Source organism: Micromesistius poutassou, assembly GCF_964030765.1.
Source record: "Micromesistius poutassou genome assembly, chromosome: 21".
NCBI lineage: Eukaryota > Metazoa > Chordata > Actinopteri > Gadiformes > Gadidae > Micromesistius > Micromesistius poutassou.
In genome coordinates this window covers 5,808,021-5,831,241 of record NC_140291.1, presented here as the reverse complement: position 1 = coordinate 5,831,241, position 23,221 = coordinate 5,808,021, and the positions used below count along the sequence as shown (strand labels likewise).

Genomic DNA, 23,221 nt, shown 5'->3' with positions numbered 1-23,221 from the left:
AGAGACTCTTTCACATTCTGTTTGGGATACACACACGCTGTCGCACACAGAGGCACAGGAGACCGGTCAATGGCAAGAGACAAACATGAAAGACACACACACACACACACACACAAACACACATTGCTCCCATTAGACTGTGGTTTGTTATGTTTATTTCCAGCCAAGCGTTACCTCAGGAAATGACTGTACATCTTGTGTGTATGTACGTACGTACGTACTACGTGGGGACAGGCAAATAAAGTGAAAGAACTGAAGAACGACGTCGGAATGCTGAGGTGGTTTAAAAAGCGGTGGTGGTGGTGGATCTAAACCTCTGGAATCTTCAGCCAGCAGAGAGTCCGGGGGAGTCAGTAAACACAGGACTCAGCGCACTACACTAGAGCAAGCTGGGCCTGATACGTGACCTCATGGTGCTGTGTCTATAAAACGGTGCGAAGAAACAAACCAATGAAAGCTGTGATCTAAACTGCCTCAGTGAAACGTTACTGCAAGAAACTTGATTAAATGCAGCAAGGGCAGCTGTTGATTCATTATAAGGATGAGTGTTGAGGACCCTCGTGGATCAATGTGTCCGTTGAGTTGATTTGGGATTAGACATCTTTGCATTTGCATTACTATTTATTTTGTTCTTTATTTTATTTTCATCATTTTTACTTTCCTTTGCAAACCATATCTCTCTCTCTCTCCTCCCCCATTCCATTTTTCTCTGTGTGTCCGTCTTCTGAGGTCATCCATCCTTCCATGCACTATCTGCCTGCCCTTTGCCCTCCCTCCTCTGTGTGTTTAATTTCTTCCTCCCCTCCCTTCCCTCTCCTGCCCCCTGTCTCCCCTTTGCGCAATGACTCACCGGTCATCGTACATGTTTGCCCTTTCAATAACTCTTTGAGATGTTTACCAATTTGTTTGATTATGTTTGTTTCAGATGATCAATGTTTATCGTAAATCTAATCTAATATTTTCAGAGGTTTACCAAGTTCATTACTGGTTATCTCAACCAAACGTCCTATCCTGATATCGTACCGTTTTACCTCCTCTTCTCACAGGCTGGAAGGGCCTCAGTGGCGCCTGCAGAGAAACACTAAGACCGAAGAAGACGAGAAGCAGCCGTCCAAGAGAAGTGGTCCGGGTGGTACTGAGGCCAACCCACAGCCAGCCAGAACCCTGCTGCTCTGACCGGGCCAACCCATGGAGGATGAGCACATAGGAGGATAATCTAGTGATCCTCCCCCTCCCCACCGCCACCACCACCACCACCAAGCCGCCCAGTCACCCTGACACAGACAAGCCCCCCTGTTGCATTTCTCCCCCTTCAGGCTCAGAGACACAGGCAGACTGCCGCGGCTTGGATTACGGCATTAAAGCATTTTACCCTCTTTAAAGATCCACAGACGCACAGGGATTGTGTGTGTGTGTGTGTGTCTGCTCATCCATTGGATTTGGTTCCTGGAGGGCAGGTTGCCAGGTTTTCTTTCTGCTCCTCATAAACCTCCCCACAACCAGGAGATCATCCGAGGAGACGGAGGAATAAGGAGGAGGAGGAGGCAGGAGAACCACGAGGGATTGACTTACAGCCCTGTGTTTGGATAAGGGTGCGTGCGGGGTTAAGACGGAGGGGGGGGGGGCGGGGAGAAAGGAGAGAAGAGGAAGCGGCTGCCTTGCTCAGTGGCAGAGCAGAAGACCAGAGCTCCAGACTTGACCCAACCGCCCTCTCCCCAGGTCAGGGGTCCCCCGGCTGGATTAGAGGACAGACACAGATCTCCGGAACCTTCTGTAAGCACACTGACACCGGGCTTAGACCCAGAGTAATACATGACCGCTAATATGCAGGCCCTGTTTATGTATCTGTCTGGTCCTCTATCATGTGCTAGCTTACTTATGTATATCTATGTATATCTACGGGACTTGTTCATGGGTTAATGGGTTGAGGCAAGTGGTAAGTGTTATTGTTGACCCCCAGCCGAAAGGTTCTGGGTTCAAAACCTAATACCCACAATGTCTACCTTTCAGGGCGACCTGCTCCTGAACGACATGTAACAAAAATTCACCGTGAGTTGTTTTGCATGAAAGTTTCTGCCAAAAGGACTAAAGAGTAAATAGTTCAGCAGATTGATGGAAAAGTGAGGTCAACGTTCCCATCGCCGCGGGGAGAACGCTGTCTCGAATGGAGAACCACACTTAACAGCATAACCAGGTTCCCTGCTGCAGCTCTCTCTCTCTGTCTCTCTGTAAACCGCCTCTTCCACTAGAGTTTACAGGGAGAGAGAGAGAGAGAGAGAGCTCCAGCAGAGAGCTCTCTCACTCTGTAAACTTGAGTGGAAGTGGTGGTTTTCTCCTGAAGAGCTTCTTACCTCTCTCTCTCTCCACTCCCAGCTGCACCTCTTAAAAAACCAACCCCTAGCCGGGGTGGGAACGGTGGAGGAGAGAGACCGGAGAGACAGGGGTGTGGGGGGGGGAGGAAGGGGGTGACTGGAGGTCTGGAGGACTGTGGTGAGCGGCAAATTAGAAGGCCCCTGCCTTAGATCCGACGCAAGGGCCCTGTCTCACGGAAACCCAAAGCAAGTCATTAATGAGGGGCCGTGGGACTGCCGTGATGCGTGGGAGGGCCCCTGGGAGCCAGAGAACCAGAGAGCTCTTTAGGGGAACCAGAGGTCCCTTGTCAAATCTGCTTCTCGCTATCAAAATAGTTGGTAATGGGATATCCATTACGGCACCACACTGGGGTGAAAGAGAAAAGGTTGGCTATTTGTCGAGCCATTTGTCATGGGTTGGCTCACATGCTTATCACAGACACTAGCAGGGAAAAATGGGTTCCTTATCGGAGTGTATCAGTATCCCTTAAGCTAAAAATATATGTCCCTCATCAAGCATACTCTGCATGTTTGCAAACCTGTCTGGAGTGTTGAATGAATTTCCCTCCTCTCTCACCCTACACCCAACACCCCCCCCCCCCCCCCCTCCCTCTCCCCTTCCCCTCTCTCGACTGCTGGATGGAAATCGGTTAGAAACTGTGTAGTGAGCGTAGCGTAGCCAGACCATATAGTAGCCAGACCATAAATTAGCGCTCATGTTGTAGCCAGATCCAACAGGGGGAAAAAAAGGCCCCAGCGACCTCCTTGAAAGCTCCCCGTTCTAATTGGACGAGAAGCAGACTCCTGCAGCCGCAGTGTGTGTCTGTAGCAACCAGCCCAGCGCCATGGCTACGGCGCGATGGTTCCAGAACATCCATTTTAGGGGAACGGGGAATTCCAAACTGCCAGATAGATCCATTTTGTGTCCATGCCAGGCCGGGCTACTCATTAAGTCAGTAACCAGATAGTCGCCAGATATTCAGAGCAAGGGACGTCTGTTTCTCGCACCACAAGGAACGACCAAAAAAAAAAGCAAACCTAATTTGTTTTTCCAATCAAAAGCGTCGGCGAGATCTGAGCTGTAATCCAAAGCCCCCGTTTTTAGATGACTAAACCCTTTTTGAAATATTTCTGTGTTGTTTTTTTTCTAGATGGTTCCAGGGGCGTCACCACAGAACCATTTGCAGCTGGACTCAGACCTATTTCTGAGCTCAACGTCCACTAACCCCCGTCGCCCAAAAAGCCGACCAGGGTTGAAACCGGAGCGACTCCGACCGCATTCTGCCATTGGCTCGAGGCCCTGCGACTCGCATAGCGTTCTCCCCCATTTCTCTCCCATTTCATTTGGATGCATGTGTGCGCAACAGCAGGCTGTGCAAAGAGGAGGAGGGAGGCCTGAAATTACCCCGGTCTGTGATGATGATGATAAACAGTGATTATATTACACCAAACTATTCACGCTTGCCATTAGCTCCCCCTTTATAGAGCCCTCACTGTACTGCCCTGAACTCCAAGAAACCCTTTCAAGACTTTTTTTCATTCTCCCAAGAGCCTTGGGGTTCATTATTTGGAGTCATAGCCTCTGCGAGACCGCAGAATCAGTACAGCCCGTACCACAAAACAGTGATTAAAAAAGGCCCTGAACCATCTCTTGTTTGACCTTTGACCTAAAAGCGAGATTTAAGAAAAAGACGATGATCCATTTCTGACCTTTTTCTTCTGAGAGTGTGAAAAAACAGATTAACAATCGATTTCCACCGTCGACCGGATTGAAATCCCTGTCCGAGCCCCGCGAGTGATTCTCGACCGTCCTGCGGCGTTCCCTCGCCCTCCGCCTACCCCCGACGCCATGAACCTGCAGGGCAAGCTGTCGGGCCTGAAGGGCCTGGTGTCCGGCGCCCACGGCCGGCGGCGCTTCAAGGGCGACCTCACCACCGACATGATCAGCCCGCCCATGGACGACTTCCGCCACACCATGCACGTGGGCCGCGGCGGCGACGTGTTCGGTGACACCTCCTTCCTCAGCAACCACGGGGGGAGCCGCAACCGCGAGGGCGACGCCAACACCACCTCCTCCTCCACCCCCACCAGCCCAACCTCCACCCCCGACAACAAGATCGGGGCGTTCTTCTCCCGCACGCTACGTCAGGTTAGGAAGGGGTCGGCGAGTGAGGGCCGGCCTAGTGGCGGGGGAGGAGGAGGAGGAGGAGGAGGAGGAGGGGGAGGGGGAGGAGGAGGGGGGGGTGGAGGGGGAGGAGGAGGGTCCAAGGATGTGTCTTCGCCGCCGCCGCCCGCCATTTCTCCCATCATCAAGAACGCCATCTCTCTGCCCCGGCTGGACGTGGTGGGCACGACCAACGGCGGGGGTCCTGTCGTCAGGGAGCTGTTCCCCCCGCAGGAGGAGGGCAAAGCGTCCTACGGTGTGTATAGTCTGCACACGTTGATCCGCACACAGACACACACACACACACACATGGACAGACCTTGAGCAGTTGACAATAGGGACGGTCCCACGAGTTTCAGAACAGGAGATAAGGAAAAGGTATTTCCGAGAGAAGATCGTTTTGGACATGCTTTTTTAGCAGTGGGAGAAGCATACATGTTTCCAGAGACATGATGAGACAATGTAGTCACGTTTAGTGGAAGTCACGTTGACATTATCAGCCGAGAATCTAACTCAATTAAGCAGGAAATTGATTCCAGTGTAATTGCCGCAAATTCCTTCCTCACGCAACAACGGCCACAACAACACAGCCTCCAGCGTGTACATTTCTCTAAATTAGACAACGCTTGTTTCCACTGAGCCCCAATTTTTTTTATTTCCCCAACAACAGACTTTAATGGCAACCACTTAAACCACAATGATCTAGATGTGCCCCAGATGTCCCTGTTCTGTTGAGTCACCTGGGCTCCTAATCAGCCACTCACTCTCTCAATCTGTCAAACACACCGTGAACGTAGAACACATCCAGAGGGACGGCCAGGGCTGCCCCTGCCCGCTTTCAATCCATGACCACCAGACATACCCCACGCCATGCTCACACCCGCCTAACCCCGGCTTTGTGTGTGTGTGTGTGTGTGTGTGTGTGTGTGTGGATGAATGTACAGCACTATTTTGCTTAATCTAAAAAATGTAATTGCTTAAAGACCGTCAACCATCCTGAATTACATCCCACACACTGAATAGTGTATTGCACAAAAGTGGTAGAATCGTTTAGATAAGTCAACCTTTCTTATGTCAACAGACATGGAGAGGAAACTCAACAATGGTCCGATTACCTACAGTGTATCCTGTATGTTATATAACGATTTGGTGACTGTATGTTGTAGCTGTATTTGCTTGTTAAGCTTTACTTGTTCAATACTGCCCCCTACCAAAATACTGAGTAAAGACAAGTGACAGTTGACTAAATGGCAAGTGTGTAATTTCAAGTGTGAACTGGCAAATGGCAAATAGTGAAACTTACTTCCGCAGTATGATATTTCATAATTTAAAATTATGATTAGTGCGAGGAAACCATACGTTGGATTTAAGGCGATCTTCTGAGATTAGGTTGGATTGTGCCAAATTCAGTCCAATTACTTGCAAAATCACTAATACAAAAAGGGATGTATTTGGTCCAAGGAACCTACAAATGTGTAAAAGGATCCACCATCCCTCCACATAGAACACACCTGTACATGCTAATGGTTTCCCCCGCCTCATCGTGTCCCTCAGGTCTGGAGTCGGGCTTCGTCACGCTCCCCCGCCTGTCCCGCTCCGAGCGCCAGCTGCCCCCCGTCCCCGTTTCCTGTTCGCCGGACATGCCCTGCAGCTCCCTGGATGACGCCGTTGACTCCGTCCTGTCCAACTGTCCCGCCTCCGCCGTCACCATGGTCCCGTTGGGCTGTGAGCCCGTCACCATGACGACCCACTCCGACTCCCTGCGGTCTCTCACGTCCCTGGACACCTTCACCCTGGACCTCGGCCCCTCCCTCATGAGCGAGGTGTTCGGGCTGATCGACAGCCCCGGCGGCCACTCGGACGCCCACTGCCACGTCTGGGAGGCCGAGGAGGCGGGCTCGGCCTTCGGGATGACCAATGAGGGCTCGGAGATGGACTCGGCCACCATCTCGTACGTGGACTCCCTGCTGAGGGAGGACTGCGGCAGCAGGAAGAGCCCGTACGGAGGCGACTGGGAGGAAGAAGAGGAGAGGATGGTGATGATGATGATGGAGGCCAACGGAGGGGCGGGGCACCCTCTGAAAGGGGCCGTGCCCGACGTAGTGTTGGTAGAGCCTACCCCTGATGACGGGCGGGCGAGGCCCAGTGTGGGCATGGAGAGCGAGAGGTTCCAGAACGCGGCGGATGTGCTGGCGCGTCACTACAGGGTGGCTGGATCCCCTGCGGAGCACAACAAGCTGAGGATTCTGGAGTCCGAGAACCTCAGCCAATCAAAGAGCATGTCCTACGGCGAGGTGGACGAAGAGGAGGAGATTAAAGTCTGAGGTGTACAGGAGTGTCAGGACGCCCGAATCGTATGAAATTGTACTATCTAACTAAACTCGAAGCATATTTCTATTCAAATCAGTAGCTTTTTAAACGGGCCTTCTGTTGGCAGGACTATATATGAAAAATGGCCCGTCCGTTTGTAATTCCTTAGTGTATTATTTTCAAACATTGAATGTGTGTCACGTTTTCCTATGCAGCGACTCCTACAAAAAGACATTTGGTTGCAAGAATGCCAGGGAATGTTCACAAAACACTACGTATGTAATCAGACCGACTGAAGGAACAAAGGAAAATATGGTAAGTGAAAAGAAAAAGACCAGCTTGCTTTCCTCGACTGACAGCTTCTCATTAACATGAGAGCTAAACAAATCAGTACAGTAGGATAGTGAAAGTAGGAAGCGGAAGAAGAAGTAAGTCTTGGGACACCAAAGGATGTAACAACAAGCTGCTACATCTCATATATATATATATATATATAATATATATATATATATATAATATATACATATACATATATATATATATATATATATATATATATATATATATATATATATAATCGCCATGCTGACTTCCTGTTACACAGAGTGGACAAACAGCTCTCTAATGAGACATACAGCCTCAGAAGGGAAATTAGCTAATGTGTTACTCAGGAATACACCACCAAAAGAGGGAAACACACAAGGGCCAAAAAGGAGAATGATAAGGGAGACTTGAATTGAATTCTGAATTCTCAGGAGCTTTTATACAAAGATAACCAACGAAAACCAAAGAACCGTCCTGTGGTGGATCTGCAGGTTTATATATGTATAACAACCATTATATTTCTCCTTTAGAACATACACCGACCTCCCTTAAACGTGTATTTAAGAGCACCTGCAATTCACATGTACAATTTACATATTATGTGTTAAAGGGACTATTCATGATACTTTAAGTTTTAAGAAATGTACAATTCGCACCTGTGCGCTGAGGATGGCTGACCAGCCAAAACATCCGTGCCAAATGAGTAAGAAAAAACACAAATAAAAGTATGGACTGCCTTTGTTTTACTTCCAGAAATGTACAATAAACATGTTTTCATTAGAATGGAAAATTTCATTTGATTTACATCACATACATTTTATTTTTTGTAAAAAAATAGGTTGGTTGCAACGATAAAAAAAGATCAAACCAACTGGCAATAAAATGTGTTTTAACCATTTTACTTCTATAGAATATAAAACTTCCAGCCCTCAGCATGCGAAACAAACCCAATAGACGATTGAGTGGTGTTGGGGAGAGAGTGGCTGACGTGTAGTGAGGACGGGAATCGAACCCGGTCGCTCCGCTCTCATCCTCTACTGCTTCACCTCCGCCAGGGGAGGCAGAGGCGGGGGGCACTTGGGAGCTCTGACCTCCGACCTCTTCATGGGGGGCTTCCTGGGGAGGGAGGATGGAGCCGGCCGGGGGCCCCCAACTGCCGGCTGTAAATTGGGCCCCGCCGCCGGGAGCTGTGGTGGCCGAGGGGTGGTGGTGCAGGGGGGTTTGGGGGTGGTGGTGCAGGGGGGTTTGGGGGTGGTGGTGGGGGGCTTGCAGGTCCCGGTGGGCCCGGGGTGCGGCAGAGGGTCTCTGGGTTTAGTGTACTGGACCACCACCTGCTCATCGGGTTGCACGGGCCTCCTCTGAACGAAAGACCTCTTTGCTGTGGGGGGACAAAGCGGAGGGAGGGAGGGGGGGGGGGGGGGGGGGGCAGCAGGGGGTAGAATTGCGCAGTGGTTAGAGGGGTAAGCCGGGAAAGTTCTCAGTTCGAACACCAATGTCCGCAGTTTAACCCCCTACTTGATGACAGCACTGTCCGTCAATAAAAGCATCTGCTAAATAATAGCAATGATTACAATTATTATATAAGTGCCTCTATCTATCAGAACTGAAATGACGAACGTGGCAAAAGTTACTGACACAACACATATTTTCTTAACGAACAGTGGGCTTGACTTCTCGTTTCTTTTTTTGAATTTCCGTGTGGTTAAATCATGAGTTCGATTTCAGGATGTCCACATAGGAAGTTGGTATGAAATCATCATGAAAGTAATAATGATAAAAAAAAAGTGCTTGACAGAATGCATCAGAACTTATGGGGAACCCTGGGGAACTGTAACCACAAAGAATCAAACTACACTACGCACTATGACTTCTTTTTTTAAAGTCTCATCATTGAGCAGGTAGAGTGGTTAGGGCATCTTAGTGACGGGCGCCTCCAGGTAGTCTGCGGACATTGGGGATTAAACCCAGAACCTTTCTGCTGGGGGCAGAGTGGCCAGGCCAGTGGTAGAGGATCCTACCCACGGAGGGTCTGCGGTGGTTCTGAGCCCAACATGCTCTGACCCATATAAATAGCTCAACAGCAGGAGCAATGTTGTAGCCGAGCTCGGGTCGGAGAGACCGACTTACGTTTGAACGGCGAGGCGACCTTCACACTGGCCTGAGGAGAGCCCGGCCGTTCCAGCGGCTGACCCGGGTCCACGTCGGGGTTCTGGGTGGAGTTCAGGGTGGGGTTCTTAGCCGGCGTCGGGGGGGGAAGGAGAACTGATGCTCTGAAGGCCGGAGTGGGCGGCTGGGTTCTGGGTGTGGGGCTGGGGTGGTGAGGGAAGGACGGGGGAGCGGTGGGCTGAGGGCTGTCCCAGGAGGTGGTCCTCCTGTGGCCCACCTCGCTGGGGGACTTCACCAGGGAGGAGGAGAAGCCGCTGTCCTGGGACGCCGTGCTGGAGGGGTGGGGGGGGGGGAGACACACAGACACACAGACACACAGAAACGCTCAGAATCGGATCATGGGCAGGGTATGTTTTTTACATACTAAGAATCAGATAAAAAATAAAAAACATTATAATATAAATTAATAAATGCAAATGGCTATTGCGTATGGATGGAGTGTCAATGGAGGTTGGGGGTAGTTTGCCACATGCACACAATCACAAACAAACGCGCACACACACACACACACACACACACACACACACAGTCCTAAAAAAATGTCCTTTTCTTTCTATTTTTCAAATAAATGGTATTTTACTCTATTTGCGATTAGCAGTCTTCAAGGTGGATCCCCATCATCAAAGCAGCCCTTGGGGGCACCGGGACAAAGCCAGTGTGTGTACCTGTTCCTGCTGGAGAGCGGGGTGTGGGAGGAGGCGCTGCAGGAGGAGGAGGAGGAGGCCGTGGAGCAGGAGGAGGTGCTTCTCGCCACCGTCTTCTTCTCTGGGGGCGAGGTGTGGCCCTCAGGGGCCGGCGGGGTCGAACCGGCTTCGCTCCCTGGGGGGTCCGGGATCTCAAAGGAGGCGGCTGGAACAAAGGTGGGGAAGGTGACGTTCGCAGCCGCGTTGGGTTTATAGATAACATTTTATAATAGGGTGCTGTGTTTATATATGTGTGTGTGTGTGTGTGTGTGTGTGCGTGCGTGCGTGCATGCGTGTGTGTGTGTGTGTGTGCATGCTACCTTCAGGAAAGAGGCTGCTACAGTGATGTATGAGAGGCTCAACCACCACCATCACCTGCACCGAGGAGGCAGCGGCCATGTCGAACATCCCCAGCTCCCTGAGAGAGAGAGTGAGAGAGAGAGAGAGAGAGAGAGAGAGAGAGATTATGCATGTGTGGAGTGGTAAGAGAGGGAGGGGCAGCAAGCAGGAAGTGGTATGTGTGCGGTCGGTCTGGATTGACGAGAGAGAGGGACACGAGAGAGAGACATAAGAGATATAATATAAGAGAGATATAGGTGAGAGAGTAATGCGTGTGTGTGGGTGTGGATTAGTGCAAGAGACAAATAACGACAGGAAGACTTCTGTCCATTTCGGTTCAAATGTGTTTTTTCTTTAGCGTGTAACTTGTGTGTTGAAACCCACACAAAGATGTGTGGGTTTCAAATGACAAGCGAACTTGCCACGGCATGTATAAATTAGACACAAGAGAAGAGGAGAGGAGGTCAGAGGAGGAGAGAGGGGAGGAGAGGAGAGGAGAGGAGAGGAGCAGAGGAGAGGAGAGGTTAAGCACAGGTAGATAGCTAGACAGGTGAGTTACGTACAGGTAGACAGGTGTTTTAAGTACAGGTAGACAGGTGAGTGAGACCTGGTACTGACCCTTCGATGCGGGGCCAGAGCAGGTTGGGCCCCAGGACGATGGCGATGTTAGTGGGGCTCATTCTGTTCACCGCCTGCTGCTCTGACAGGAGAGACAGGAACTGGACCAGGTACCTGGGAGGGAGGAGAATCACCCACGTCAACAAGGTCTGTGTTACGCATGAGGCAATAATCAGTATAATAAGAAACCCTATTAACCCTATAATAAGGAAAGTAATCCTCATAGAATCCTTTACATCTATAATGAAATGTTGAACTGATGAGGGAACTGTATTTGTCATGACTGTGGATAGTTTGTGAATGGAAGAATATGTCCGATATATGTACATATAATGACTCACATACCTGAGGTTACTGTAGTTTTCTGCTGGAAGCTTCTTTAATACAATTCTAAATTGTTCCACTTTATCTGCTGTTTCTTTTTCCCTGGATAGAAAAGAAACATGGTGTATAGTTAGGTAAACATTCATGTATCACATGATCTTTGCATAAAATAAAGCAGAGACATTAGTGAGAATGTGTTTATACACAAGGCAATACCCACCCTGCAGCTTTAAACCAATCGGTGTAAAGTTCAAAGGTCATGAGAGGTTCAGGAAGCTCTCTGAGGTAACACTTCAATGCTCCTGCAACAACACAACACGGACAGATGTTTACCATCACTGCAACTATATCAACATAGATCACTGATTGAGTACTGATCCAGGGAGTTTCTGTATTGTACAATCTCCTTCCGTTTAATAATCCACAGTGCTACGGTCTAATGATGTCCAAACAAACATTTATAGTTACTGAATAATGGACAACGAACACCATTTGCCATTTATCCCAAGCGACAAATCCAGGTGAATTCCTTTTAGAAACATCGTCCTCAAGGAGCAGGTAGGGGCTAGGGCCTCTGGCTCACTGAGACCTAACAGGTATAGTGCAGACATTACAGTCGAACCCAGAACATTTCAGCTGGGAGTCGAATACAGCTGGCTACTGACTACATCCTGCACATGTGAAGCGGGTTTCTCCTTTACTAACACGTTGGCTGCGCCCGCAGCCAGAAGGTAACTGTTATGTTGTCATGAATGACTGTGGTCACAAAATCTTCTACATCATTGTTATCAATGTATAAACGGAAATGTACAGCATTTTGTCTGACTTCCTGACTGTGCAAATAAATGAGACAATTGGCCCTGTTGTAATACTAAGAAAGGGTAAAAGGCCTGCTTTAGTGAACTGGGTTACTAAAAACGTTTATTATTGAACCTGCATGTGACTTTTTAAACTTATCGCTACATCTTTGAATTAACCATAATAATCCCAATGGGAGAGGATGGTTGGTGGCAAGATTTGGCAGGGGGCGTCACATAAATTAGAAGCATCCTTCTACAGCGAATACAGAAATAAATAGTTCTCACCAATGGGCTAACATAACCAGATCCTTATGTTATTCCTAAATATTAATGGATATTGGATAGCCTATGTCAGAATGGACAAATATTGTACGGCCTGCTGTGTGATGTAATAGCTAACATGTGTCTAGCATAGAAAAGCCTGGTGTGTCTACTAAAGAAAATCTACGTGCAAACAAATCATCAACATTACGACCCAAATCCGCCCTTTTTAAGACTTATCGGTCTGAGATCCATCCCTGTCTTATTTTTATCAGCGGGATTGAACCCCATGGTATGTAAAACATTTTCTATCCCTGGCTTTTGGGATAATCGCAGTTAACGGCACCAAAGATCCTTTCCCAGAAACCTGTCTATAGGGGCTTATAGGTCTCCCCCTGCAATCCCATGGCCACAAATATAGCTCACATATGTACACTGTGGTTGTGTTTGCGTGTGCTCCCCTGCCCCTGACCTGCGACAGCATGGGGGTCTCTGCTGAATTCCTCGTGGTCCACCGTGCCTTGATTCAAACAGCCCTTCAGTTTCTTCAGCACTGAGGCGGCTGCAGCCAGCCGAAACAGACCCTGCAGACAGAGAGAGAGAGAGCAAGAGAGAGAGAGAGAGGGAGAGAGAGAAAGAGAGAGAGAGAGGGGGGGGGAGTGACAAGACCATGATTTGTAGGTTGAGATGAAAAGATTGAAGCAGAGATAGAGTGAGATTTAAGATCGATTTTCAGTCCAAGCCGAAACAAAGCCAGCAAATGGAATTTTAACTCACAACACCTCCCACACACAGAGTGCAACACTGTTCCCTTCTGGACAGCACTTTGGTGTAAATTGTGATGCTTTTAAGGTGATTTAATCAATCAATCAACGTAAAGAAAAATCCACCCTTTGCTAATATCAGCGAGTAAGACACCACCACCATGGCTGGTTCTACTGGTTGTTTTCCACCCCAGAGTCAGGACCGTCTGAGGGACCACAACGAGGACCAGTACCTCCTCCTTCATGCCGGTCCTCAGCAGCATGTGGACACACTCCTGGATGGGCGAGGCGATCTCCCGGGGTCCGTCGGCCAGGTGGGAGAGGAGCGGCTCCCCGAACACCTTCCTGTTAGACACCGTCAGCAGAGGATCTGCATGTACACACACACATACATACAGGCGCACACACACACACACACACACACACACACACACACACGCACACACGCGCACACGCACATGCACACACACAAATGTTCAAACATAAATGCCCCCACAAGACACACACGCTCAAATACATTATGATACTAACTACATTGATCTATAGATGTTTGATTTTTTACACACACTGTAAACTATACCTTTGTGGCTATGGTTGTCTTTGAGCTCCTTGATGTTTTGTTCCAGGAACTCGTGGGAACTTTTGTGGTAATCTGCCTGTAGCTCCAACAGCTGCATGGGATGTCAAACATGCAGAATTAGTACCCGGTGCTACAACAACTACAATAGAATAGTTACAAGTATCAGCTTAATATATTCCATAATAGGATAACAGACTGATATAGTGTAAACCGGTGCTGGGTAACATGTGTTTGTATATTACTCTTCTTCTACAATGGATCAAATGAAGCACTGGCCATAATTTGATATTGTGTACAACTAAAAATAGACTTCCTCAGTGACTCATGAACAGACACCACGTCTTACGAAACCAACTCACGCTGATGAAGTAGTTAGCATAGTCGTCCTCTTTAGCTGCAAAGTGATACAAGTCGGCAGAGTACTCGTCCTTAACACACAGAAGAAGAACAACCTTAAAAAATAGAAATGAACCTGACCTTGTTATACAATGCTCATGATTTTACGGATTGGATTCATTTCCAAAATTAAATTAAAATCTAAATCCTAATCTCTGTAGGCATCTATGCCCAAGATGACTAACCACTCAATAATAACATATATTGGGAAATAGTTGACTGTTTGTCACTTAAAGACCGTATAATAAATCGTGATCTTACTTTAATGTTGTCCAACTTCCTCCAGGCCTCCTCCACTTCCTCCCTCAGACCTTCCTGCTTCGCCTGGGGGCCGGTGCTGACCTGACACCTGAACACATGCACACACACACACACACACACGCACATGCACAAATGCACATTCATATAGACAAGAGACACACACAGAAACACACACACACACACACACACACACACACACACACACACACACACACACACACACACACACACACACACACACAGCCATTGCAGTTAGCTGCTATGGACTTGGGTCAACTATGGAACCCCGATGTTTAACAAGGACTTTAACAATACGTGTTACGCTAACATACTTGTGACGTGCATTTTGCCAATCTGTCGTCAGTTTGGCAAACTGTTTCTTGTTCCTAAGAATCTCTGGCAAATCCTCCTGAGGATGAAAAAATGACCTCTTGAGTAATTTACAAACATCAAATGACAATGTTAAGAGTTGACATTATCTCTAGACAGCCTAAACTAAGACACTGTGAGGCATTCTTACATCACTGAGTTTATTGAGTGGCTCCAGAACTTCTTTCTCCACTTTCATCTCAAAGTCGGCCAGTATGTTGGCTAGCATCTTCTCCATGAAGCAGCACATCTCCAAAACTCTCCTGATACACACATACAGATAAATGTACACATAGACGCATAGAGAGGATAGATAGATAGATAGATAGACAGAGGTACCTCATAGAGGACTCTGCATCAAAGTCTTTCAGGCTCTCTGCCATGCTGACGGAAAGCATCATTAATGGCAGCTTTTTCTGTAAATACAGAGAGAGAGAGAAAGAGAGAGAGGAGGAAGGACTGTTTAGTCTTGGATGGAGAGGGAGGAAGCTTTCCTCTCTGTACGTGGTGAGTTGTGCATCACATCCGTGCAAGGGCTAAAACATGCATGTTTCACTACCAGGGCTTTGATGGTACACAAGTGGAGGGCCGACCCAGTGAGGACACCCCCAACCCAGCTCAGCTTTTTGTTTTTCACTTATTTGCAGGGTCTGGGCAGAAATATTCCTTAGATTTGTTCATTTATTTACTTCTTTCAATTGCTATATTGGTGTTGCTCATTTCTATTTGTTTTGAGAATACATGGCTAACTTTGACCTCAGACTGACGGCTATTAGTTTAATCTTAAGCTGTGACCTCGCATTCTGAACATGTATCTAGGTCACGTCAAGTCATATTCGAGTTACGATCAGAACTTTAAGTCATGCAATGGAGCCGAGACCTACCGAGTCCATTACCCCAGACATAAAGGCTTTAGTGATGGATGAGTACAGTACAGGTGAGTCTATAGGTGAGTACAGTACAGATGAGTACAGTACAGGTGAATATAGTACAGGTGAGTACAGTACAGACGAGTACAGTACAGGCGAGTACAGTACAAGTGAGTCTATAGGTGAGTAAAACACACTAGAGCACAGTACAGGTGAGTCTATAGGTGAGCAAAACACACTACAGTACAGTACAGGTGAGTGTTATACCATGCGTTTCTCAGCCTCAAGGCCGGTAGGACTCTGTAAGCAGCCGTGGAGTTTCTTATGAAGGACCTGACATGCTTTCTTGGCTGGCTCCACCCGCTGCTCCACCTGCGGCCAATCAGGGAAATACACTAGATCTCAGGTGACCAATAAGAAAGGATTTGATGGTCACTCAACGTCATGGGGATGCAACTGAAACAGCTCCACAAATTACTCAAATGGCACATTAACGTAACTCAATGCAAAAAATGTTATGTTAAACTACAGGTATATGCAATCTTATAGGAGATATTAGACTAAATCTGTCAACAAATAAGTAAGTTATTAGTTGTATTCATTAGGCTACAAAGTGACAAATTTAAATTGGAAAATTGGGAGCTATATAAAACAATGGACAATATAAAATAGCCTTAAACATAAGTATACACATTTGAAAAATAAAGTATAGAGGAATCCGTCTCTCACCACAACCAGAATTTCAGGAAGAAGGTCTGTGGCATCTTGTGACCTGTAGATATTCAAATCATCAGGTGTATATGACATGCATGACATGTGCAGAGCAACATCTGTAACATTGGGAGGTACGTGACAAACACAACCGTCGTTGAGTAATAACACAAAATGTATGGCACAAGATCGAAAAAGGCCTAACAGACACAAAACCAAAAGTAAGAGGGGATCCCAACATCTTTGAACCACAGTCTACTTCCCTTTTTTCTAATCAGTCTAATTTCACCTCTACCCGTATCTCCTGTTATCTCAATGCACATTCTAGCAGCAAAACACTAATGTTCTATGAGTAGCTTGTCGACACCCTGGTTGTTTTGTGTGCCCTTTGTGTATTTATGAACATTGAGTGTTTATATATGTGTGTGTGTGTGTGTGTGTGTGTGTGTGTGTGTGTGTGTGTGTGTGTGTGTGTGTGTGTGTGTGTGTGTGTGTGTGTGTGTGTGTGTGTGTGTGTGTGTGTGTGCGTGCGTGTGTGTGTGTATGTGTGTGATAAACACACAACGATGTAGGTGTAATGTTACTGCGTTTCTTTGTCCAAATAAACAAACTTATTGTGAGTGAAATGAAAGTCAAAAAGAAAGAAGCGTGCCAAATGGTTGCTGTGCTCTTGCAGCTGCAGGTTTTTGGCATCATATGAGTCAACAATGCCTACCAAACCACACTTCACACGTCATGCACTCATCATGGCTTCATGAGCTTCGCGCCTCAAACTGTGCTTCATACTCTCCATGCTCAAAAGTATCTTAGACTTTTTTGATGAACTCACAGACCGTGAAAAAACAGACACACCTCCAAGAACAAAGTACTTCATTGAGGCAACAGTTCTGCTTTTGTACTAGTATACAATTTTAAAAGGCCACAGGCCAATGATCGTCAATGAGCCTAGTAGAACTAAATAATATGTACAAAAGTAATATCTAGAGAGCCATAATGTCAAAGAAATTATACTTTATGACATACAATATCTTAAATGAATTTCTTTCAACCTCAATCCAGAAGGAATACACATAATGATGTTATACACATTTAAATACATAACAACTAGTGTGTAGATGTAGTGATCATACTGTACCTCGCACCGGAGCCCAGCTGCTTCAGTTTATTTAGCATACTTGCAGTCGACCCAAAACCACCAACTACCTGGTCGTCTCTCTCTCTCTCTCTCTCCCTCTCCTTCTCTCTGTCACCGGGGGTAAAACAGGCTCCAAAATGTCCTCCACCACGGGGCCCAGACAACCTGCTAACGCATCAGGAAGGCGTAGGAGCAGGTCGTCTGCTTTGTGGTCTTGGCACTGGCACAGAGCGTTTGTCTTTGAAATCCCCTGTCACTTTTTTAACGCTTGTTTTCTGGTCTCAGAAGTGCACTCATGCCTCCGGATTCACACAAATGAGGAAGTTTCAACAGATGAGATACATCAGCTCGAGCAGGGGGGGATAGAGAGAGAGAGAGAGAGAGAGAGAGAGAGAGAGAGAGAGAGAGAGAGAGAGAGAGAGAGAGAGAGAGAGAGAGAGAGAGAGAGAGAGAGAGAGAGAGAGAGAGAGAGAGAGAGAGAGAGAGAGAGAGAGAGAGAGAGAGAGAGAGATTTTATATGCAATCGCTGCATAGCTTGACTGTTCACTGTGGATGTTAGCACACATCTATTAAAGTTAGGTTATGCATACGTCTAAGGCATCAATTGATAGTAAGGCTTGTAGGGTTGACAAATAATCACTTTGAACTTATCATTATTTCTTCAATTCATGAAAACCATGCAGTTAGTAACCTTGGGGTGATTTCAAAAGATAAACCAAAATACATGATTCTTTACTTGACTTACTGTAGGGGATTTTACTACAGTAAGGGTTGCTTTATCGATGCACCTACCTATATGCTTGAAACTGTGGGGCAAAAAGTTAGTGATGATTGTGTCCACAAATGTTGCATGCTTCAAGAGCGTAGTCTTGTGAAAACCTTCTACAACAGCGTCTCTGTAAGTGTCTCAGCAAGAGAATAATCTGGATGTGAAAACTGGAAGAGGAAATGAATCTGTTCTCTTTGGGGCCAGAGGGCTGTTACACCTTGGTGAGGGTTTTTTCATAGGTCACAAGGGAGAGCTATAACTGAACACATGCCATATTTATAGAAAATCATAAGATATATCATAGATAGCAGTTAAGGTTGTAAATGGAATTTAGAATAAAGTGTTGTTTGCTCAAAACATCAGTCAATTTCCTTCATCACTGCATAAAAGCAAGAGAGTAACAAAGTACAACAATTATCCATATTGCCCTTTTGTTCTTTTTGGTGGCTGTAAGTTGTATTTTGTAATGACCTTTGTTGTGAGTCCCTTCCAAGACTGTTGCTGCTGATAGTTAATGCACAATAGTTGGGTTGTGTTAATAAGGAAGCGATAGCATGATGATGGCTAGTCTGAATGTGAGGTTTTATAAACAAGTGACAAAATTACCTCTTTTAGTTTGAGTAGTTGTGGTATACATGTTACCATACATTTTGTAATATGAATGCTATGGGGCTGCTTATACTTGCTGTAGTTGAATTAATTTTTGAACTTCAGCTGCATGGCACGACTGTGTCTGGCATGCTGGTACGTTGGTGCTGTGCTATCTTCCACACCACCGTTTACTTTTGACTCAGTGCTGCGCCCAAGTGGTAAAGGAAACGTACAATGGAAGAGACGAACAAAACGACTCACGACAGCTAAACAATAACTAACTCGCTCACTCACTGCTGTGTGTAGATGTGATATTGCATTTGCACCAGCTGCAAACCCACTCAGCTGTGTCATTCCTTGAGCGTTTCTATTAAAGATCTGGTTAATATTTATTTCTTAAGATGCATACATTTATACATGATCTAGGAATGGCCGTATTTACACTTCACTGTGCCCTGGGCACATTCAAGTGCACCCCCCCTTTTTTTGATAGAACTCAATACAGAGGCATACTGTAGAGCAGGCCTAACTATTCAATACTTCGTGATTTTTGAATAGAGACAACATATTATTCACAGATGCCTAACAGTTACTTCGTTTGGTTCTCTCGCCAAACTATCCTACCATTTTTCACACGGGTCGGTCAGCTCTCAACATGTCGCACTGCGAGTAGGTGCAGCGGCGGAGAGCAAATGAGATCTAACTTATGGTTAGTCCGACCCTGGATTTAGGGTAAATTGATAATTCTGTCATTTGGTTTGCCCTTTAAAGCCTTATAAAAACTCAATAACAATTTTCCATGAAATCATAGGCCTTATAAACGTCACTATATCAGACCATAATAAAAACAAATACAGTAGTGTATCTATCAATGTATTTATTTAAATCAAAATGTATTACATGGAAAAAAAAATCAGACAAGTAATTTCAGTCTCGGAGAGATTTTAAAACACTGTGGCTATTTTTGTACACTGTATGGTTTTGCCAATATACTAATGAAGAGCTTATTCTTTCAGCAATTTCCACGAGAGAACATGGATTTCCTCTTCAGGGCTTTCGAGATAAACGTCTATAGATATATATAGTCTGACCATGGCGTTTGGCTACCCGAGAGAGACAGTGAGTTGGTCTTCAGTAAACGTTCCAAGGCGTCGATGTCCCTGGTCCAGTCTGTTGAAGAAAACGAGGCCGAAGGAGAAACAAAGGTCGAAACGAAGGTCACAAAGGCATGCCAGACTGGAGCGGCTTCTTTTGCAGTTTTTTGATTTTCCTTTGAAATATTAACAAACCAAATTAAAAAGTATGCAGGCATGTGTAAAATGTGTTAATTTTGGCCGCTAGCAACGATTCCATAGTAACCTTCCATAGGATCTGGATGTCTTGTGAGGGTTTGTTGGTGTTTACATGGGATGGTGATCACAACAGTAAGAGGCTAGGCCAAGCGGAGCAGTAGCCCAGCTATTGAGCCATAAAACGCCTTTAGGAACCGGTCTGCTGCTCAGTTACCAACGTGGTAGTTGGGATCCACTAGCGTCACCCTTTGGAGCCGAAATAGCCAACACGTGACATTCACACCAAAGGGCATGTGCAAAAATGGCGGTGGTGATTTTGGCGACACACTAAACATTCCAAAAGATGGGAGAAAGACTTGCATGCCATCCATTCTCTCATCTATGCTACAGCACACTGTGCTTTAAGCAAGACGCACGCCACCTCGGATGGAATAAGCCAAGACATACCAAACGCCCCCCAATACAAGTATCCACCATATCCCTAGCCCCCAGACCAGAAGGGACGGGCTACAAAAGCGCTTCACCCGTCACGCAAGTCATCCAACCATGCAGCAGACCACATAAAAAAAGAAAAGGAAAAAGGAAATGTGATGGATCAAAAGGAATGGAAGAATTCCAGCAGCTTTAAGAATGGGTGGCCCTGGTGAACGGGGGCGGGCAAGCGAGGAGCGCCACAAGCCCCTGGAACACCTGTGATCGTCGTCTCTCAACATTCTGAGCGGCCATTATTTTTAAAATAGAAAAACCCAAAAGGAAAAAAGTAACAAAAGAAAAGGCATCCCAGGTGTTCCATTTCTCTCCATCAACATTTGACCCATCCCTCTTTATCCCGTCCATCCTTGTTGCGTTGCCTGGGAGGTTCAACCTACATCTCCCTGGGTGTTATATATTTTTGGGGGAGGGACAGGACAACCTGAGCAGACACCACCCCTTGTATTGGTACACCGTCTCCGATCTCTCTCCCTCTCTTCCTTCCTTCCCTACATCCCTCTCTCTTCCTTCCCTCCATCCCTCTCAGCCGGCTGTTCCTGTCAATTCCTGATGTGGCCCAGGGTTAGCGCTTCGCCTTCGACTCGTCTGTATCTTTTTTGAACCAAAACAGACAGACAGATAACAGGAGAGAGAAAGCAAGACAAGGCATTAATAACAGTGTATAACAGAACGCAACATACTCTACTAAAATATGACAGTTCAATATATCCAACCATAGGAGAGCCATTTTGTTTGTTGCCTTGAATGCCCATTGACATTTACAATTCAAAACACCACCTTTCTAAACGCACCATAGAGGTCTGTGCGTTTGTTATAGGTTTGAACTTTTTAACTTAAGACTTAAGAGAAACTCAAATGCTCGAGTCACTGTTAAATGCCCTTTAAAAAGCATTTAACAGTGAATTCAAAAGTTAAACAAAGAGGCTATGGATATAGAATAACCCCACCGACTATGTCCTGTATCGCACAGCAACAGCAGGTGATCGTGAGTGAAGCACACACCACCCCCCCCCCCCACCCTCACCTTTCTTAAGCTCGTCCCGTTTCTTGGCGGCGTCCTCCCTCTGTTTCTTGATGATGGCCAGGCGGGCCAGGTCTGCCCGGGCCTGCTCCGTCTTCCCCTCAAGGTGGAGCTTCATGTAGCGTTCCTTCGCCTTCTGCTTCTCAATCTCCTCTCTGACCAGGGAGGGCCATGTGGATACAGAGGCAACGTTATTAAGAACAGCTTACGCCCTCTTTAATATGCAACGTCTGCATGATCGGAATAATAACGTTGTACTTAAAGGCAAGTGAATGAGCGTGATCCTACCGTTCCCTGCGTGTAAGCTCTTTCGGAGCTTCAATGTCGATTTCCGTAACCTTCTTGTTCTTTTGGGAAATGCGGTTGGGGTTCTCGATCTCTATGAGTCCTTCCACGCCGCTCTTCTTCTTTGACTGTCAGTCAAAAAGAATAAGTTAATATGAAGCAATGTAAATGGGAAGTTCTACTCTCTCTTATTGGAAGAGGCTATGGCAAGAAAACGCTTCTTATACAACTATGCAGCCACAGTAGTACTTATAATCTATAAAACTGCAACAGTATGGCAAAATATTCAGTATACACCTACGTATAGAACACTCTAAGATTACATTCTGAAATTGAAATGTAGATCGTTCCATGTGGTTAAATAACTAAACTTACAAGGTCCTCGTCGCTGCTGCTATCCTCGTCCGACCCGGCAGATTCCTCCTTCTCGGCTCCGCCATTGGCCTCCTACAGTACCCCAAAAATACGAGTCAACAAGAGGCCTGATGATGTTTCAACATGCAATGCGTCAAATTTGTGCTTTTTTGATTTACTCACCAGCTCTCTCTGTACTCGCATTTGTCGGTCAATCTCTTCAGGGTTGCTAAACTGTTTCCCCCGGCCCTTGTGGCCCTTTCTTCCTGCAACACAGAACACGATAACGGTCGGGAGGTGAGTCACAAATGACGTTCACTGCGCTAGTCAATATTAGAGAATACACGAGTGTGGTGGTGGTGTATCGCAATGTGTTCGATGATCGAGTAAATCAGTGATTTACGTTTGGGTTTACAATCGTTTTCTTGCATTCCCGACTCAGTCATCACTGACATCCCGTTGTATCACTTGTCTCAACCCGAATTTGTGACGGTGCGGCCTCTGTAGTCCACATGGTGCTTCTGGATATGGTAATACAGCTGTTCATGCACTATGCCACTTATATTTTCCAAATGTCTCACAGAGGCCAGCGCCTAACTGTAATTCACCCGCTGACATCTTAGTAACGGGAGAGTCATTCAGCCAATAGTGATTGTAACACTTTTATAGTGACTCACTTGCCGGTTAGCTAGCTAACAGGTTTAGCTTAGCTGCTAGCTCGCCAAGAACCTAGCACGTCAATGTTTTTCCAAAGTATTGTTGGAAAATACTTACCGCCTCGTGGCATGTCTACAATCAGATCTTGACTTTACAAATAATGGAACGGGTTTTTGCGATCCACTGACGGGCACCAACGTATTTTCAGAAGAAAGACAAGAGTGTGCCGCCTTCGTGTCTCCCGCTGCCAGTAGCCTTCAGCCGTCGCTTCCGGAGAGAACGGTGACGACAACGCCGTGGGACAATATTCAGCCAATAGAAGCACGATGTATATA

The 23,221-nt window shown here is 46.5% G+C and overlaps 3 protein-coding genes across 4 annotated transcripts in view; 1 reads left to right on the top strand and 2 right to left on the bottom strand.

Annotated features, from left to right (window-relative positions):
• Positions 1–7,736, top strand: part of cdc42ep1a (CDC42 effector protein (Rho GTPase binding) 1a) — a 12,179-nt gene extending 4,443 nt beyond the window's left edge. For both annotated transcript variants that reach the window (XM_084485863.1, XM_084485864.1), the window contains exons 2-4: positions 1,047–1,773; positions 3,503–4,771; positions 6,070–7,736. In XM_084485863.1, coding sequence (XP_084341989.1) covers positions 4,201–4,771; positions 6,070–6,839 — 1,341 coding nt within the window. In that variant the 5' untranslated portion in view covers positions 1,047–1,773; positions 3,503–4,200 and the 3' untranslated portion in view covers positions 6,840–7,736. The remainder of the gene's footprint in view (positions 1–1,046; positions 1,774–3,502; positions 4,772–6,069) is intronic.
• Positions 7,737–7,870: 134 nt separating this feature from the next.
• On the bottom strand, positions 7,871–17,722 carry sh3bp1 (SH3-domain binding protein 1). Its single transcript, XM_084485862.1, has 18 exons — positions 17,426–17,722; positions 16,309–16,351; positions 15,847–15,951; positions 15,050–15,126; positions 14,862–14,973; positions 14,674–14,750; positions 14,342–14,429; positions 14,044–14,112; positions 13,685–13,775; positions 13,338–13,474; positions 12,813–12,924; positions 11,500–11,581; positions 11,301–11,381; positions 10,956–11,069; positions 10,319–10,416; positions 9,981–10,164; positions 9,277–9,587; positions 7,871–8,527 (listed from the first exon to the last, which is right to left on the bottom strand). The coding sequence occupies exons 1-18, from the start codon at positions 17,461–17,463 to the stop codon at positions 8,184–8,186; spliced, it is 2,163 nt and encodes a 720-aa protein (XP_084341988.1). The 5' UTR covers positions 17,464–17,722; the 3' UTR covers positions 7,871–8,183.
• Positions 17,723–19,645: 1,923 nt separating this feature from the next.
• On the bottom strand, positions 19,646–23,144 carry pdap1a (pdgfa associated protein 1a). Its single transcript, XM_084485438.1, has 6 exons — positions 23,004–23,144; positions 22,413–22,495; positions 22,251–22,322; positions 21,879–22,003; positions 21,594–21,745; positions 19,646–21,160 (listed from the first exon to the last, which is right to left on the bottom strand). The coding sequence occupies exons 1-6, from the start codon at positions 23,014–23,016 to the stop codon at positions 21,132–21,134; spliced, it is 474 nt and encodes a 157-aa protein (XP_084341564.1). The 5' UTR covers positions 23,017–23,144; the 3' UTR covers positions 19,646–21,131.
• Positions 23,145–23,221: the final 77 nt, after the last annotated feature.